Genomic DNA, 17,373 nt, shown 5'->3' with positions numbered 1-17,373 from the left:
AAAATAGAAGTTGTAGATCAATTAAATATCGTCATACAGATTACTCAGTAGCAACTTCCTTTGGGAAGGAGCGGGAGAAATGCTCAGCCATGCTCAGTTATGTGGGCCTTTCCTCAACGTTATCCCACCGAATGCTAACGTGAGACTTTACTGTATGGTAAGTTAAGTCTAAAATGTTACACAAAATTTTAAAAATAATATGAGTTACATTGCATGCTTCTCCTCGCCTTCGATATTATCAACAAGCACCAGGTCTGAGAAGCCTTCTAATAAAACAACTGGTTAAATTTATAAAAATCAAAATATCCCATTTTTGTTTTTGTTTTTTTTTTTAAACATGTATCTTGAATGTTGCATGAATCTCCCCACTCTGAACTTTTACTTTCCTCTGTCCCACGGGAGAAATGACCTGCTATAAAATATTGTCAGATTTACGATTCACCAATCTCTGAATATCTCTTATGGATGTCAAGGGTCTACTGGAGAGGATCTGATAATAAGGTATTAGTTACTTTAAAAATCTAGGAAATAACCCTCAAGTTCACATGTGCCTTGGAGGACAGGAAGGTCCCTCCAGCCTTCTGGATTCACACCAGGACCCGTGGGGCGGGCACTCCCCACACACTCCAGATCCTTACGAGTGTGTTTCCTTGACACGTTTGTGTCGTGTGTTCCTGACCTGCCGTCCTCTGGCAGGACAACAGGCGGGCCTCCCGACACAGGTGTACAAAGCCACATTCCCCACGTCCCCGCCTGAGTAGGTGGTCAGTTTTGCATCAGTTCCGACCTTGAAAGTTTGCTGAGCTCTTCTCACTTGTAGCTCTTCTCGTTTGAGCTCACCTTCTGAGCTCTCTCCAGAGTGGGCTTATTTCTCTGATTTGGGGGCAGAAACATCAACATATACAGTGATGGTGGTTGGTGTGTGGCCCCCACAGACATGATAGGGGCCGTTCGGAGGCTCGGGGAGCGGTGATGCCCCGCGGTGGCACGCTGCACCTATGGGCGCCCAGGTCGTACCCCGGCGGTGCGCTCGGCTCCCCCACCGGTGGCCCTCCGTCCCCTGCTTCCGTTCCCTTCTCAGACTGTGCTCTAGAAATGATTCCAGGCTCTCCCAATATATGTGCACGCTAAGGATGGCTTCAAGTTGATTTTGTGAAAACGACCAAAGACATGAAATGCTGTCTTCGACAGACACAAAGCAGGCACATCGAAGCCACTGACGGAGCAGTGATCTACTCTCGGGAAGACGCAACGAGAAAGGGAAGGAGAGAAGAGTGTCTCCGGGGGGTCTGGGGGCATTTGGAGGAATTATGACACTGTTTAAGGTTGTTTTGTTTCCGCTGGGAAGCTCACAGGCGTCCTAACTAGCCCCTCCCTGCAGATGGACCCCGGCCCCGCTCAGGCAGACCTTCCCGCATGACCACCCTTGTTAGGAAGTCTTCGGTAGAGGCCCGACAGTCTGCTTACGGCAAATCTGGAGACAGCAACTGATATAACAGTGAAAAAGAAGAGGGAACTGTATAAAAGACAAGTAGATGAGCAGTTGTATTTGTGTTTCCTTCTAACTTGCACGAGCCTGGAGTCTCTCAGCCCTTGCTCGGTGGGGATGTGTCTTCTCTGGAAGGTCATCAGAGGGCGAAGGGTACCCTTTGCTTTTCCTTGGGTGAGTCCACATTAAACATCATGCATTCGATGTTCCCATTACGTTGATGACAACGATCTCACAAACACTGCTCCACTGCGAAACTCTACAAGACCCACAATTATCAGAGCCGAAAGCCAGCAGCAGGGCATGATGAACAGACCTAAATTCAGACTCAGGAGCTCTCCCTTCCTGCGCTAGGACGGACCCCAGCAGAAGACGGGCCAGGACGGTAACTGCTTCACTGTTATTCAACTTGTGTAAAGAATTAAAGTCACCAAAAACAAAAACAACAAAACAAAACAACAAACAACGAACCAACAAAGTGAAGGAAATTGAGTGAAGGGTTACAAGCGGTAGAAGTTTACTACGTGTTTTGGGCCAAATAAGTGTTAGCGTTGATATAAAAGAATTCAGAAAGAACAAGTGTTGAAAATTAACTTAAAAGACACAGCTTACGATCAGCCTATTTTCCAAATGTGCCCGTGCATCGTTTTCCTCTGGAAATATGAACATTTACATTCCGCGACCTGGCTTTGCTGACTTCATACTTGAAACACGAAGGGCAGAGACACGATCACACACACACTTGAAGTCACTCAGATTAAGGGCAGTTTTTGTTGGAAATCGACGCGGAGTTGGAAAACGGTTTTACAAATAAAGAAATTTATGCTTTGCTATCGCACCAGTGGGGAAGTTCACAAAAGCCCCGTTAAGCCAGACGCACTGCCTGCCGTGTGTCACCCGAGTCCCACACGTAACATCATTGAGATGCTGTGTCCCTGGTGGACCGAGCTGCGGGTCCCAGGCTCCGGTCCCCTTCCACTGCGATGCAAACTGCCTTAACACTTCTCAGCTCTTCCCTTGTCCCCAGTCCAGATCCCAAAGCTCCCTCAGTCTGTGCGACCAACCAGGCGCGGTCCGAAACCTCCACCCAGTCCTCCGTGTTCTCCAAGTTCAGGCAGGAAGGCACATCCCATTCCCATTTCTGGAGGAAAGTGATGGAGATTCATTGGCCCAAGATAAAAAAAAAGTCACCAAGAATCGGTGATTTGTTTACAAAGGAATTGGAAACACAACGGAGATCCTATCTGCATGTGTTGTGGTAAAATGGTGTTATATATGAGATTGTGAGGGGAGGAGTGATTTCGGTCCACTGGTGGGGAGTGGGGAGTTGTGTATTGGGGGTTATGCTGTGGGAGTGCCTTGTGCTTCCTTACGAGGGTCTCAGTGATTTCACTGTTTTGTCTTAAAGTTGGTGTTTCCAGAATCGGTGGTCCTATGGTGAGTTCAGATGTCTTATCAACGATTCTGTACCCAAATTTGTTTCCGGCGTCCAGATTTCATCTGTTTACTCAGTGAATTTAAAACCGAGCCTATATGTTTACCTGTGGCTTCCATTTGATTTTGACTTTGTTTCTCCAGCACGGAACCTGAGCCAGCTTAATCTAGGAGATTGGAACGGTGAACTCATCCTTTACGCATGAGAGTAGATAAAACACATTCTGTACACAAACACACAGAAACACACACACGAAGTGAGGCAGAATGCTTTCATTTTAAATCCAGACGCAGAACAACCAAAAAAGTTTACTTAAATCTGATGAACTCATTTTATAATATCCAGATTTAGGCCCAGCACATCACAGAATGGAGAGTGTGTTTTATTTTCTTTGCAAATAGTAAATAATTCGAAAATCACGACATACAATGTGATCATCTAGACTTATCTCTCCATGTGTGGTGGTGTGTACAAACAGCAAGCTGGCGGATTTTTTTTCCCATTTGTCATTTGAGAGAGAGAATTTAAAATGTCCTCGTCTCTAATCTTATTTCGTTATACTCCTTACATATTTTTGCCTTATGCAACGATTTATTTTGGAATTTAATCTACGTGCTATATAGACATCTGGAAACCGAAGATGCTGACGTCTGGGTTTGTTCAACGGTCTCTACGGTTTCTTTAATCTTCAAATCAGAAAATTGTGTTACTGACACCACTTAGGCAAATGAGCGCACAGGGGAGGATATATAGACACAAATATTTGCATAGATGTGTATTTACATATGTACAAACACATCCACACACTCATTACGACGTTATGAGCTGCTTTCACGGTGGAAATGGCAAGTACGAGACCCTCCGTGGAGCCCTTTCTACCACAGCTCTGTGTCACCGCCATCATGGGCCCTGGCCACACCGCGTCTGAGAAGTTCCCACAGGAGGATCCCAGGGGCGGTGACCTCCACGGGGCCAGAGAACACAGGATCGGGTGCCCCTCCACTCTCGCCCGGGAAGTCCCCTCCTTCCAGGGGCCTGCGTGTTGGGTTCCACCTGACGGCAACGGTTCCTCCCGTTGAGGACCTACATTCCTGGACTCCAAGCCGTGCTCTTTCCCGCCTCAGCTTCCTGAAAGAGCCACTTGTCTCTTTGGGTCCCACTCCCCTCATCCAGAAGATGAAGATGATGTCAAGCTAATGATACCCTGGGATCCTTTGTGTCTCCTGGTAAGAGAGGGATCCCACCGATCCTACTCCAGTTGGAGAAGAGCGGTGGTCCGCGGTGGAGATGATCCTCCCCCAGTCCCCCTTCCTACAGTCAGGCTAGTTTACGTGACCATTAACTGGCAATGAGGCTCTTCAGAGGGGCAGGGAAGGAGGAACCAAGGCAGGATAAGGTAAAATTAACTGAAGTTTGTACCATCGCATCGGGTGACAACACTCATGACAAATAATGGAGAAAACCATTCTGGACATTATTCAATCCAGTCTGATGTTAGTCCAATCGTACAAGTGTAGACCATCTGCTAGAGACGTCATGGCTCATATCCTGGAGCTATGACCGTCATGAAATGGAACCTATATTCTCTGGCTTGTGTTGAGGTAGACATGATGTTTCTGGAAAGAGAGCCCTGATAACCCACAGAATGCTTTAGTTTTCAAGAAATGTCTCCAGAGGTGAATAGAATTGTGCTCTTCTGTCTCATGGGCTGGATTATTTCCCCCACAAATTCACATGTGCAAGTCCTAACACCCAGGACCTCAGAATGTGACCATATTTGGAAACAGGGTCTTTAAAGAGGTGATTAAGGTGATTAAAGTGAGGTCACTAGGCGGACCCTGATCCGATCTGACGGGTGTTCCTCACAAGAAGAGAGAGCAGGACACAGACACGTACAGAGGGACGACCACGTGAGGACATGGGGAGGGAACGGCGTCTGCACGGCCAGGAGAGAGGCCCCTGGAGACACCAGCCCTGCCCACGCCTGGACCTCGGATTCCCTAGTGCCAGGCCCCGGGGCACTGGGGTTGGTTGTTGAAGCTGCCTGGTCTGTGCTGCTTCATCACGGCAGCTCTCACACACGAATACACCATGATCTAGACTTTCGTGCGTAGTTATTTTGATCAATGAGTGCAAAATGCCCCTCCTATTCTCAATTTTATCTTAAAAGTTCATTTAGAGGTCACCTAAATGGGACTGATGAATACATACACACATGTAGTGGGGCAGGCGATGTCTCCGTCTTCGTATGTGAAACTTGGATATTTGCAGATGGAGGAGATTTTGATATCAGTGAGAAGAACCCTGATACGAGCAACAACATTTTAAAAGGGAAAGAAATGAGTCAAGTCCATTTTGGGAAACCAATCAGCTCAGCCTTAACACCCAAAGAAGAAAAGTCGAAATGAGTCAACGGATTTCCTTCACCACCTGGTTAAGGGTTAGATGGTTTGCTGGTGAAGAGGCATGGGTGCTGAACTCTGATTTCTGCTGGCTTCAACTTTATCAGCTCTTACTTTTATTGTTTCCCTGATGTCTGAGGTTGGAAACGTTCCTAAGTCTCATTACAGATAAATATCTAGACCTAAAGACTGCAGCCAGCATTACTGCTGCCGACGTAGGCAGACCCGTGCTGGAGCTTGGGTGTGGGTTCTACACATGGCCCCTGCCTAATGAACAAGTACGAGACGGAAACAGAGACAGAGAGACAGAGATAAGGTCAAAGTTCTCTAAGAGGTAAAAGACGGGAAAGATAAGAAGCAGACCATCTACGTAGGAGCGAGAGCAGATTCAGTGACGGTCATCTTCTTCAGGACATAGCGTGTCCACAGTATTGGGTGGATGTGGCCATGGGAACACCTTCAAGGACTATTTGGATGGGCTCTATGCCCTCCTCTGTATGACCTCCAGGCAAAGAGTGCTGAGCTCCTCGATGCCATGTTGGTTTCGTTGGCTTTGGCTTGGTGCTGGAATTTTGTGTAACACAGACACACGCAATGCTTGTTCCTAGCAATGGTTAGCCAAGAAGCAAGATGGTGGCTCAGTTATTGGACAGTGCCAGGAGGAGCCAGGGGTGGGAGATTCGGGGACAGCCACGCACCCTCGAGGCAGGTGTGCCCCGGGGCGCGAGCTAGAGGCCCAGGAGAGAGGCTGTGGAAGAGTTAAGGGCAGGGGACACGGAGCTCTGAAGGCCTGCTCCCCGAGAAGCATCTCTGGAGTTTGTATGGACCTGAGAGTTTCATGTCACCCCATCCACAGGCATATCCACGAGCTTGCCAATCATCGGGACAGCTGGCTTGACAAACAGCAGAGATGTGTCTCCTGAGCTTTCAGGAAGGCAGTTTTGGGAGCTACTTCTTCAGTGTGGACTACAGAGAAGCCATGTGAGATGTACTTTCTGACTCTTTTAGGATCTTTTCAGAGCTTCTGTTACTGCTATGCCTGCCATTTGCCATGATGGTTGACATATAAAGATGCCCCATAAATGTTCGCTGCGTGAACACATTCAGATTTACATAGCAACAACATCGAAATAAACCAGACAGCGACCTTTATGAATCTGCAGTCTAACCCTAATAATTGATTCTACGGCAACTGTATCGATGGCGAACACGAGACAGCCCCCGTACTGAGCCATGGGAGCACAGAGCTCCTCGTGATCCCGTCCCAGAAGTCACTACACACACAGAATGATGCCTGCCTCCCGCACCAGCAGGTAATGCTACGTCATCGTCATCACCCCAGACATGGCTTCTGAGTGCCGTCCCCTATGCCCTTGCCCATGGTTTGTCCCCTTATGTAAACTGCCACAGCTCACACGATCTGTGCACAACCCCCTCAAACATGTTCCCTTCGACTGTAGTGTCCTGATTATTTCTTTAAGCAATTCTTATTTCAAAAACAAAATCAATTTTCTCAGTGGGTTTTAATTGAGTAGCTATTACATTTTGACACTGAGGGAGAAATAAAAATGTTCAAACCTAGAGAGGTTTATATTTTAATGGGTTAGTTTTTACACAGGAGTTTCACTGGGTGTAATAAAAGAAATATAATAAAAATCCAATTTTGTTAGGAATGCAATAATTTTTGCATTAAAAAATTTTCTATAGAGCCTAACAGTGTATTAGGGTCATGATAGCCTATTTTTATCCTGTGCTTTGATTTTGCATTTGTATGTGTATAACCCATAGACGACATAAGCCCAGAGATGAGGACCATGCCAACTTAAGTTTCTTGTCAACTTAAGTCTCAGCTCCTGGCTCCTTGACCTTGGTGAAGACATGGTCCTTCCATCAGGGACAGCCCTTGTCTGAATACACATAAAATGTTAAGGCAAACCGCAAGCAAAACAAGGATGCTTTTAAGTCAAGTGCCCTTTCTGCTTTAGAAGGCACAGAAAATAACGTGTAGGAGGTGAATTCTGATCAAGGCACAGGAAGGAAGAGACAGAAATTATTCTCTCCTTGTCTCCCTGTCTCTGTCATTCTCTCTTCAACAACATCTCTTCCTGCCACCAGGCTTCTGTTTCTTTCTTGTTTTGTGACGGGACAGGATAGATCATTTTTTATTAGAGACAAAGACAGAAATATTTATTTCACTTTGTGTGAGATATGCACAAAAGGATATTTTAAAAGAATGATGTTTTGGAACTTTATGATTAATGAATGTTAACCTGGGACATTTTTTCACGCTCTCAAGGAGTCTGTGCTCTCAGTTTACTCACAATTTTTGTTTTCTGTACGTGATTTTATAAATGTTCGTTTAAAAATGTGCACGTAGTAGACATTTGCTGCTTCACAGTTAGATAATCTTCTAACATTTTGAAATCCCTCACGTCAACAAACGCTTATGCGTATAGTGGACCCTTAAGCAACGTAAGGGGCAGAGGCCCCAAGCCCCGCCCAGGTGAAAATCCTCAGAGAACTTCTGACGTCCCCAAATCCAATGATTAGAGGACTCCTGTTGGCAGGAAGCCTTACTGATCACCTAAAACCCAGAGTTTGTACCTTGTATGTGTTGAAGATTGTATTCATGCGGTAGCATAAGCTACAGAAAGAAACTGTCATCAAGAAAGTCATCAGGGGGCACCTGGGTGGCTCAGTGGGTTAAGCCTCTGCCTTCAGCTCAGGTCATGATCTCAGGGTCCTGGGATCGAGCCCCGCATCGGGCTCTCTGCTCAACAGGGAGTCTGCTTCCTCCTCTCTCTCTGCCTGCCTCTCTGCCTACCTGTGATCTCTGTCAAATAAATAAATAAATCTTTAAAAAAAAAAAAAAAGAAAGAAGGTCATCAGGAAGAGAAAATGCACTTACAGTGCGGCCCTGTATTTATGGGGGAAAATCTGGGTACAGGCAGACCCACGGAGTTCAAACCCCTGTCGTTCAAGGGTCAGCGGTATTTTAAATCCAGACTCGGCCCTCTCTGTGAGTAGATGACATGGGCATAAAGAAGGACTCTATACCAAAAACACACAAATGCATTTTTTAATGACTTGAATTCTATTCATTATCTACATATAAAAGCCCAAATTATAATTTAACTTCCTTACAAATTGGCTGAAAAAACTCAGGTGATTACATAAAATTATATGAACTCTCAAATTTGTTTGATCTAAAATAAGTATGATCCTAAACGCTTAGGAAGGGAACATTTCCCTGAATTTCAATCAGGACCGAATCGGCAGCCGTCTACAGATGCTGGCGGCACGGACGGGAGGTACACGCTTACTGCATGTCAGGGCGACCCGCCCAGCGCGGGGTCTTTCAAGGGCTGGCAAAGCCAGGGGACCCCCGCCCCGCACTGCTGTCTTGGGGTTTCTCACCAGCTACTGTTTCTGCGAGGATTTTCCCCGGGGGTACAGCAAGGATTTCTATTGCAAAATTATTTTTTCTTTGGAAAGAAAATGAGCAGCATCGAGTCATTCGAATAAAGAAAATGCATATTGAAGCACGAGCCTGGAATTAAGGCCCTTCCCATGGCGAGTTGGCTGGAAACTGGTCCGTCCTTCCGAAACTTCCATGTCCAGCCTTAGTAGGAGAGCTGAGGCGCACATAAAGCTGTCCTTACATCAGTGGTTAAATTGACATCTAGGTTTTTATTCACCCAAGGCATAGGAAAAGGTGGTACTTTTAAATACTCATTCACCGAACACCCCGATTTGTCAAAGTCTCCTTTTGTTCGGCCGTCTGAGCCTGGGCACGTCTGCTGCCTCGGCGCTCGGCCCCACACGGTCCGGGGGAAAGAGAGCGCGTGTCTCCTTTAAGGACACGATGCTTTTGCAGGCTGGAGCCCAACGCAAGAGCAGCATCTGCTCCCGCCAGGGTTGAGTGAACCCAGCCAGACTTGGGGTGCAGAGGAGGTCACACTCTATTTTGCTGACGTTTCTGTCATGTTTATTAAACTGCACTTTTCCAAAAGCAATTAAACTTTTAGGAAATACTGCATTAATTTTAACGAGAGGGAATTTGGATACTTCTGGCGGACCGACAAAATCTGTTTTGTAATCAATTTACTGGTGTCCCAGGCAGACGCTCTGAGCCGCTCTGAGCCACCCGATGATGACACCCAGGTCCTGCTTCTCAGAATCGGTGACTCCCCCACGTTTCATTGTTTTGAAGCAGAGAAGGGACTCCGCTCGGGTTTGCATTTTCAACCAGTGACAGGTCACGTTTCAGAGAGCCCAGTCCCCTCCACCCCGTTTTAATGCCGCATCTAGAAGACGTATTTGAGAAGCCGTGTAAGACCCTGCAAAACGATGAGGCAGGTCTTCCGTCCCTCAGCTGCGGGAAACAAGAATCAGGGGTTTCATCTGAAATAAATGGAGCAGGAAAGATTAATTAAACCTGTAAAATTCTCCTAAGCACATCCTGGTCAAGGCGCTCAAAAGAACGCTTTCTACTACGTGCAAATCATCGGGAAGTGTGGGCTATCGCTCAGGTGTAAGCTCCCCTCCGAGCAGGGCAGACTCCAGGAAAGAGTTTACGGGCCAGTTTCGAGCGACGTCAGTTTCATTTTCTGTCCAAACGGGGAAGCAACAGCCACGGAGAGAAACCTCGACCGCTTTCATAAGCGAGTTCTCCGCAGGCACCGTTAGAACCAGGCTCCGTGGGGCAGAGGCCACCGGACCCTAGCGGAAGTGAGAAAGCGAGCAGGGGCTTACCCTAGAAATAGTCACTGTCCTGCCCCATCCTTTGTCTACACTGGCTGGACTTTCCTCACTAACCCCTCCAAGACTTGGATCCTCCGAGGAGTGGAGACAGAGCTGTGCCTCCAGGCCGGCTCCTGGGAGTCTTCACAGGGGAGCGGGATCAGAGCTGCACACGCGGCCACTCGGACCGTCCCTGCACCAGGGGCTCGGCTGAGACGCCCTCAGTCCCGCGTGTCAAGTGTGCCCAGTGGAAGAAGAGCTCTTGTCATTCCACCTCTCGAGGACTCAAAAGAAGCGACCTTAGGATCTAAGAGCTACCTGAGCGTCGATATTATATGTCTCTTCCGTCCTAAACATAAACGCTACTTTTCTTTGTTTATATAAAGGCTCCATTCACTGGACTCTAGTTCTTAATCAAGCACGGAGTCGCCTCTTTCGCACAAATACAAAATTTATGTTACCTGTTTGCTATTTTTTGAGATTGAAAATGTAACATTAGCTATTGGTGATTTGTAGAATTTAAAACAGATAATAGTAATCGTGTGTGTGTGTACACAGACACTCAAATGTGTGTAATACGGAGCCCCCTTACTAGCCACTTTCTTACCAGAAACCAGATGCTCATTGTATTCATTCCTCACCAATAAAATAATAGAATAAACTTATTTTTGCCGCCCTTCATACGCAATTCCTGTAACTGGAATAAAAGATGACCAAGTGCCCACAGGGAGTAGAGAAGACCCAGACCCTCAGATTCACTTGTTTTCCCCCAAATATTTATCACTCTTCAGAAACAAAACAAAACAAAACCAAAAAAACCCCACCACCTTCTATCTTTACAAGGGATCAGGTTTACTTTTGGGAAAAGCAAAGATCTCTCGAAAAGCAGACCCATCCATTTCTGGGGTGTGATTCTCTGGAACCAGGTCCGCTCGCTAACGAGGAGGCAAGAGGCGCGTCCGCCGGGAAGTCGGTGAGGCAGAGCCAGGCAAAACCCAGACGCAGTAGCCTCCGTACCCCCATTCCTTTAAATAAAATAAACGGATCAACAGAAGTTTAACCGTGGGAGGGGAACGTGTTGGGACCGAGGTAGGCACGCTTGCAGGGACAGGGGTCTGTCCCACATTTCTAAACATGCCCTCCTTCCTGCTTCCTAAAGCCGCACGAGTGCAGCTGATTTACACGTGGACCGAGAACCGGAAAAACACTCCCCCTCTTTCTGACAGTAATGCCCCTTTATCTGATAGTGCCACATTCTTCAGTGAATTACAGCATATTAATAGCTAGGAATAAGCAATTCTCTTTGCCTAATGAAACACTTAACAGCACAGACTTCTGTATTTCAGTGGGAGGAAAAACATTTAATTGGAGAGATGGGGTTAATTCAGGTTCACTCTACTTAGAGATCCTTAACGGTGCGAATTCAGACGGGGCCTTACGGGGCTGTTTCTCCTCGTAATGCAAAGCCACATGGCTATAGCTAACACCCATAGTCGGAATATTTTGTGAAGGACATCCATGCTTTTCACATTTTGCTCGGCATTCACCTTTAAAAATTTTTTTTTTTTAGTTTAGAAATGGCTATAAGAAGTGCTTCTAAAATCTTGCTTTTACCATGCAGACATTTATCCTTTAGAAACCTTATTTGCTGGTAATTAAGAGCCCAGTTAGCCAAAGCAGCGTCTATTTAGAAATAATATTTTTACGTGATGGAAGGGCAGAGTAGTCTACTTATTTCTGGTCTTATGAATTGTTTAGAATTGTCCATATTGCAAAAAAGCTAACATTCATTCTCCAGCATCTTAGAAAAGGAAGCAGGCAGACCTACAAAATGCTCAAATGTTTCCACCGTCTTTCCTGTGCACACAGGTACACAGAGACACAAGAAACACCTACGTGGTTTTCAAATTGAACACTGAAGGCTCTCGGGGCGTGAGCCATCTTTCCATGCCTCCAATAAGAAAAGTACGATTTCCTTATTCTGCATTTCCTTACATAATGCCCTTCTGGGACTCCGCGTGGGCCGTCCCTCGATCACCACTATTTAAATACGGACACATGGACCTCCTATTTTTATTCTAAATTCAAGTTCACTTATCACATCTAATGCCCTCGAAGCCATCTCAAACCGCCGCTGTGACATGGGTCACTAGAAAGCAGAGGTACCAGCACAAATTGTAAAGGGGGGGGACCCCTACGCAATTAGAGGATGGCACTCCGTTTAATCAATTTAGTTTTATCACGACATCCGTCCTTCCTCCCGAACTGTCAGACAGTGAGGCAAGCGGCAGCCCGGGGACGCGTGGCGCTGCTGCGGGGCTGGGTCGCCAGCGGCCGGGACGAGGCACCATCCTGTGGTACCCGGGCAGTGACAGGAGGAGGGCCCCGCCGCCCGCCCACCTCCTCCTTGACACAATCTTTCTATGTCATTAATTTTTCATGGACTCGCGTTTCACGACAAGCCCGCGTCTGTCGTCCATCTGCCGCACTTACTCTGCTCCTTTTGCCAACTTTTATCTGCGTCTCACCACACTCGGCCGGCGGCCGCGCTCCTGCCCGCGCTCACGGGCGGCACCTGGCCTGGCTGTTCCCCAAATTCACCTCCGGTTCTCTGAAACCGCGTGACCCCTCGCCCTGCAACAACATCCGGATCTCAAGCATTAACTTATTTTGCTGCCAAATGCCTCACAAAACAGAAAAAAAAAGAGAAAGAAAAGAAGAAAAAAAAAAAGAAAGAAAGGTCATGTGCCGATGACCGGATCCGATTTGCCGACTTCACAAATGACTGTTTACAGAGCGTTTCAAATAGTTTCCCAAAGTCCCTTCCTTTCTCTGTCTGGGGACCCACAGCCCTGGCTCGGAACCCTGTCCTGTTTGCCTCCGGGAACCAGCTCAATGTGTATCGGTTCCGGACCCATCTCCAGACAGGCTGGCATCTAGAACAGGTTTTTAAACATTCCCAGGACCTCGAGTCACTTTTGCACATCGTGCTCCCGGTCGAGTCCTAAAGATGGTTTATTTACAAACTGCATTTCACGCAGAGGCACAGCTTCTTGGGGGACGGTCACACTCACGATGGAAAGAGCAACACAAAAACGTGACACGGCGGTGGCGAATGCGCCCATGCAAGCCCTCGGACTCGCTCCGGCGCGCAGCCCGTGGCTGAGGGATGATGTGCTGAAATCGGAAGACTGATCTCCACAGAGCGCACCGTTGCCGCGAGTCCCCGCCTCTTACCCCACCTGGCTGAGCTGATACTAATGTTAAATAACCTTAAACCTTTACCTCTCTCATTGTGAGCTTAAATGACGGATCTTTGGTAATATTCATGCACCGGGTTCTCGTCTGGCACGGGAGACGCTGCTCCGAGCCCCTAATGCAGACCCGGCTGTGCCCGGTCGCCTCGCCTCATTCCACCCAGCCCTTCAGAAGCCGGGGCTGCCTCCCCGAATCCCCCGCGAGCAGTGAGCCCCGGGGGCATTTAGTAGATAAAGACACTGCACAAACTACAAGTGTTCCCAGTGTTTTCTGACAACACGTCTCTCACGTGTCACACGGCGCGTGAGCATCCCTCAGCCACCCACATGTGTAAAAATCACACGGCTTCCTTCTCTTTTACACTGTTGTTTTTTTTTTTTCTCCTACTTGAAACTCAGACTTTGACATTTTTCCCATGTGTGCAGAAAATGTAAATTATTGATAAATCATTTCGAAGGGAAAGTCCCAACTAAAAAGTGACACACAGACAAAACACAAAAATGCATCACGCTGGATCCCGAGAAGAGAACCGTATGAGATGGTGGGGGGGAAAGGTTTACTCTGAGCATCTTCCTTAAAGTTTGTCTGGGAGACAAACGCAGGTCCCGGTTGGTTCGTACCTGGGACTAAGACTTTCGGGGGTTCTTACAGATGCAGACCACTCCCTGTGAGATACAGGGACCAAAAGCACCGAGTACCAGGAAAATATCTCATTTCTGAGGCTCCAGATCCTACCTACGACGAACGCAAGCATCGAACCAGTCCCACACTGAAGCTGTAGCTACGGTTTTAATTTTAAAACCCATCGATTATTTTGACAATAATAAGGGAAGTTAAAAGAAAAACCCTATTAAGGCCACTTTTGGTGTCTGCATGCAGGAACCTGACAGCTTCGCACAGCCCCGGGAGCTAGAAGTTAAGACGCACCTTCAAAAATCAGCCTCGTCCATGAGCACAGGAGGACAAACACGTACCATGGGCAAATAAGGCGAACATTTATTCTAATTTATTTATTCCCAAGCGAGAAGAGCCCTTTGCTTTGTGTCCACGATCACTGGCTCCATTTAGTACTCGGGAGAGCCTCACCCAAATTCCTTCACAACTGTCAGTAGGCACATGGGTTTTAAACTGTGACAAATACAGAGTTTTCATAACTGGACGAGCTTAAAAGCCAAGACCTTTCTATTCAACGGCTGTCGTTGAGATGCACGACTGTTAGAACATCATTTAAATCCACCATTTTTCTGGGTCCGAGAGAAAAACAAGGGTCTGTAGCAGCTAGGAATTACACACGTACTGACCTATCCCCAGCAAGTGCCAGCAACGGTTTAACGTGTCCCATAATTGCTGTTTCCTTTTTAATTTGCTCACTTACATTTATAGTATTAACTTCTCCCTAAGAAGTGAACATTTAGCATTTTGAGTCGATTCTCCTACCAAGGGAGCTGCCGGCAGGTGTCACAGATGTCACCCCTACACGTGAACCCACGAGATGTGGGAATTAGCACACACAAACTCATGAGCTTTTCCCACCTCAGTTTTTGGGTATGAAAATGAAGAGACTTGGTTTATTCACGATAATCAAGGCATAGAAATATTTCACATAGAAATGTCACTTTGAATGGTTGTAGTTAAGTTACTAGCAAATGAAGCCTTTCTTCCGATTTCTTGTTTTTCTTTCCAAAATTGGATGCTTTCTAAAGCCAGCATGGCTGACATTTAAAGGTAAGAAAAATGAATTTGGAGAAAGGCACTAATGTCCATCAGCTTGCATTTTATTTCTGTAGAATGCCGTTTTATTGTGAGATATTAGTCCGTATGCTTCCGTTTGAATATAGGAAACAGACCAAACAAAGCTACTGGGAAACATGAACACTTAGAATTTACCAGATAATGTTTCCTTTTTTCCTCTCTCAAAAGTTAGAGTCATCATTCAATTCTGAGACTTCTCCCCGGATATTGTCACTCTCTGTTGGCCTCGTTTCGGAAGGCACCAACAGATCCGTGTCAAGATGAAATTTTCAGGCAGCAAAGTGGGCAGTCGGCATCGCTGGGGCAGCTCTGGGGGTTCCACCAGAATCACAGAATCCCCCATTCCAAAGCCCAGGGCTCTGACACCTCCCGGGAAGGTGTCCACCGCCTCTGCTCCCTGCGGTCCTGACACGAAGCTGTCAGCAGGGACGGTCTGGTACGGGCATGGAAGTCTCCGAGCCGTCTGGCTCCTTCTATTATTGGAAGAGCCGTGAAGGGCTCCGGGAATGTTTGAGAGCAGCCGGGGACGGCTGTGGCGGAAACTTATGTTAGCTCACTGCGAAGACGAACATTCTCCGGGCCGGGTGAGCCACCCCCACCATAGCTGACAATACATCCCGCCGCGGAAAGCTGGAAAATCTGATCCGCTTCCTCCGCGTCTGCCCCAGAGCTCAGCAGGGCTCCGGAGTCGCTCTTCTTTTTTTTTTTTTTTCCCCAATCAGCACATTTCAAATCATAATCAGAGCTGAACTTTCCCCAGCAGACTCATCCCAAGGAGCTGCTGAGAGCAAGTTCCTCCCCGGGAAAGAAAAAAGGGGAGGCTGGAGGAACCCTTCCCTGCTCCTCAGACTGTGCCAGCGACCACCTTTGTAGGGGATTTTCCCTCCACCGGTGTGGAAGCCCTGGGCTGGGGATGGGATGCACTAAGTTCCCGGCCTGGCCATCGTCCCCAGAACCTTGGTGAGGGGTGCGAGCAACCTGTCATCCGGCTGCTTTTTCTCCCTTTCTGGTTTGCAGCCTTTTTTCTTTCTTTCTTTCTTTCTTTTTCTTTTCCTTTCTCCCCCCACACCCAAGAGCTGTGATGCCATTTGTCTTTCCAGGTTTTAATTTCTGCGCCCCCCGCCCGCACCCCAGGACCAGCCCTTGCTTTCTGCAGGTCCCGGTGTTTCTACAACACCCGGTACCAACCAGACTAAGTAGAAACTGTCAGCCCGTTTGGAGACGGGATTGCCTGCCGGTGCTCTGCCCACTCCTTCCTCCAAGACGATTTGGATGGGGGAGCGGGCGCCGGCTCTGTCCCTACTTCTGGGGCTGCTGGTTTCTGGGTTTCCTTCCGCACCGAGGGCTAATGTCGCCTCGGAGGGTCAGAGGCAGAGCCGGGCTGTGCAGCGCAAGTCCGGGGGGGCACTGTCCTCCGGTGAGGGGAGCGGTGGCCCCTCAGCCGCCCCTGCCTGCCTCCTCCCGCGGCGCCCAGCCCGGGCTGCGCCGAGCCCGCAGCTCCGTCCCCGCCGGCTGCGCCCTCGGAGCTGGCCGAGGCCCCCGGCCCCGTACAAAGGGATCTGAACTCCGGCGCGCTCTGCGTGGTACCGACGCCCGCGGTGCCCGAAAGTAAAGCCGGGGCAGCCGGCGTCCCCCAGACACGGGCGCGCGGAGGGGAGCGCGGAGAGCCGCGTCCTTACCTTTCCTCTTGGACCGCCGCCGCCGCCGCCTCTTGGACTTGCATTTGAGTTGGCCGCTCAGCCCTCCGGACGCTCTGCTGGTGCCCAGGACCGATGCCATGGCCGCGCCCCGGCGGGCCGCGCGGGCGAGGAATCCCGTCTCCAACACGCTCACCTTTGCCGCTCCCGCCGCCGCCGCCGCTCAAGGGCTTCCGCAGACCCGGGAGCGGCTCCCTTCGGAGGACCGAGCCCTCGCGCGCTCCCGCCTCCTCCTCCCGCGCCGTCCTCCGTCCGCAGCCGGGCGGGGAGCCCCGCGAGCAGCCCGCGCCCCGCGCCCCGCGCCCCGCTCTGCGCCAGGACGCGCCGCGGCGGGCAGGAGAGGTGCGAGCGGGCAGGGCGCTCCCTCCCCAGCTGCCCTCGGCCTCCGCGCGGCCGCTCCGGCTCTGCGCTCCCCGCGCGCCGCTCCGACTTTGGCACCTCGGCCAGTTCGGCGGCAGCAGCCACTTTGAAGCCAATCACGCAGGGAGCCTGTCTATTTGCTGCTGCGAAGTCTAATTAGGCCCAATCACAACTGTCTTCTGGCTCTGACATCAGCACCGCCGGCCCCGCGCGGCCGCGGCCCGCAAACTCGGCTCC

General features: G+C 48.9%; 1 protein-coding gene across 1 annotated transcript in view; it reads right to left on the bottom strand.

Moving 5' to 3' along the window:
* The window catches only part of ADARB2 (adenosine deaminase RNA specific B2 (inactive)), a gene marked incomplete at both ends in the record, with an annotated part of 364,006 nt that extends 347,148 nt beyond the window's left edge, over positions 1 to 16,858 (bottom strand). The window contains one exon of the mRNA XM_080811616.1: positions 16,759 to 16,858. Coding sequence (XP_080667742.1) covers positions 16,759 to 16,858 — 100 coding nt within the window. The remainder of the gene's footprint in view (positions 1 to 16,758) is intronic.
* Positions 16,859 to 17,373: the final 515 nt, after the last annotated feature.

This window comes from Martes martes (genome assembly GCF_963455335.1).
Source record: "Martes martes genome assembly, chromosome: 8".
Classification (NCBI taxonomy): Eukaryota; Metazoa; Chordata; class Mammalia; order Carnivora; family Mustelidae; genus Martes; species Martes martes.
Note: the sequence above shows the minus strand (reverse complement) of the source record. Positions and strands in the feature narration are given on the sequence as shown.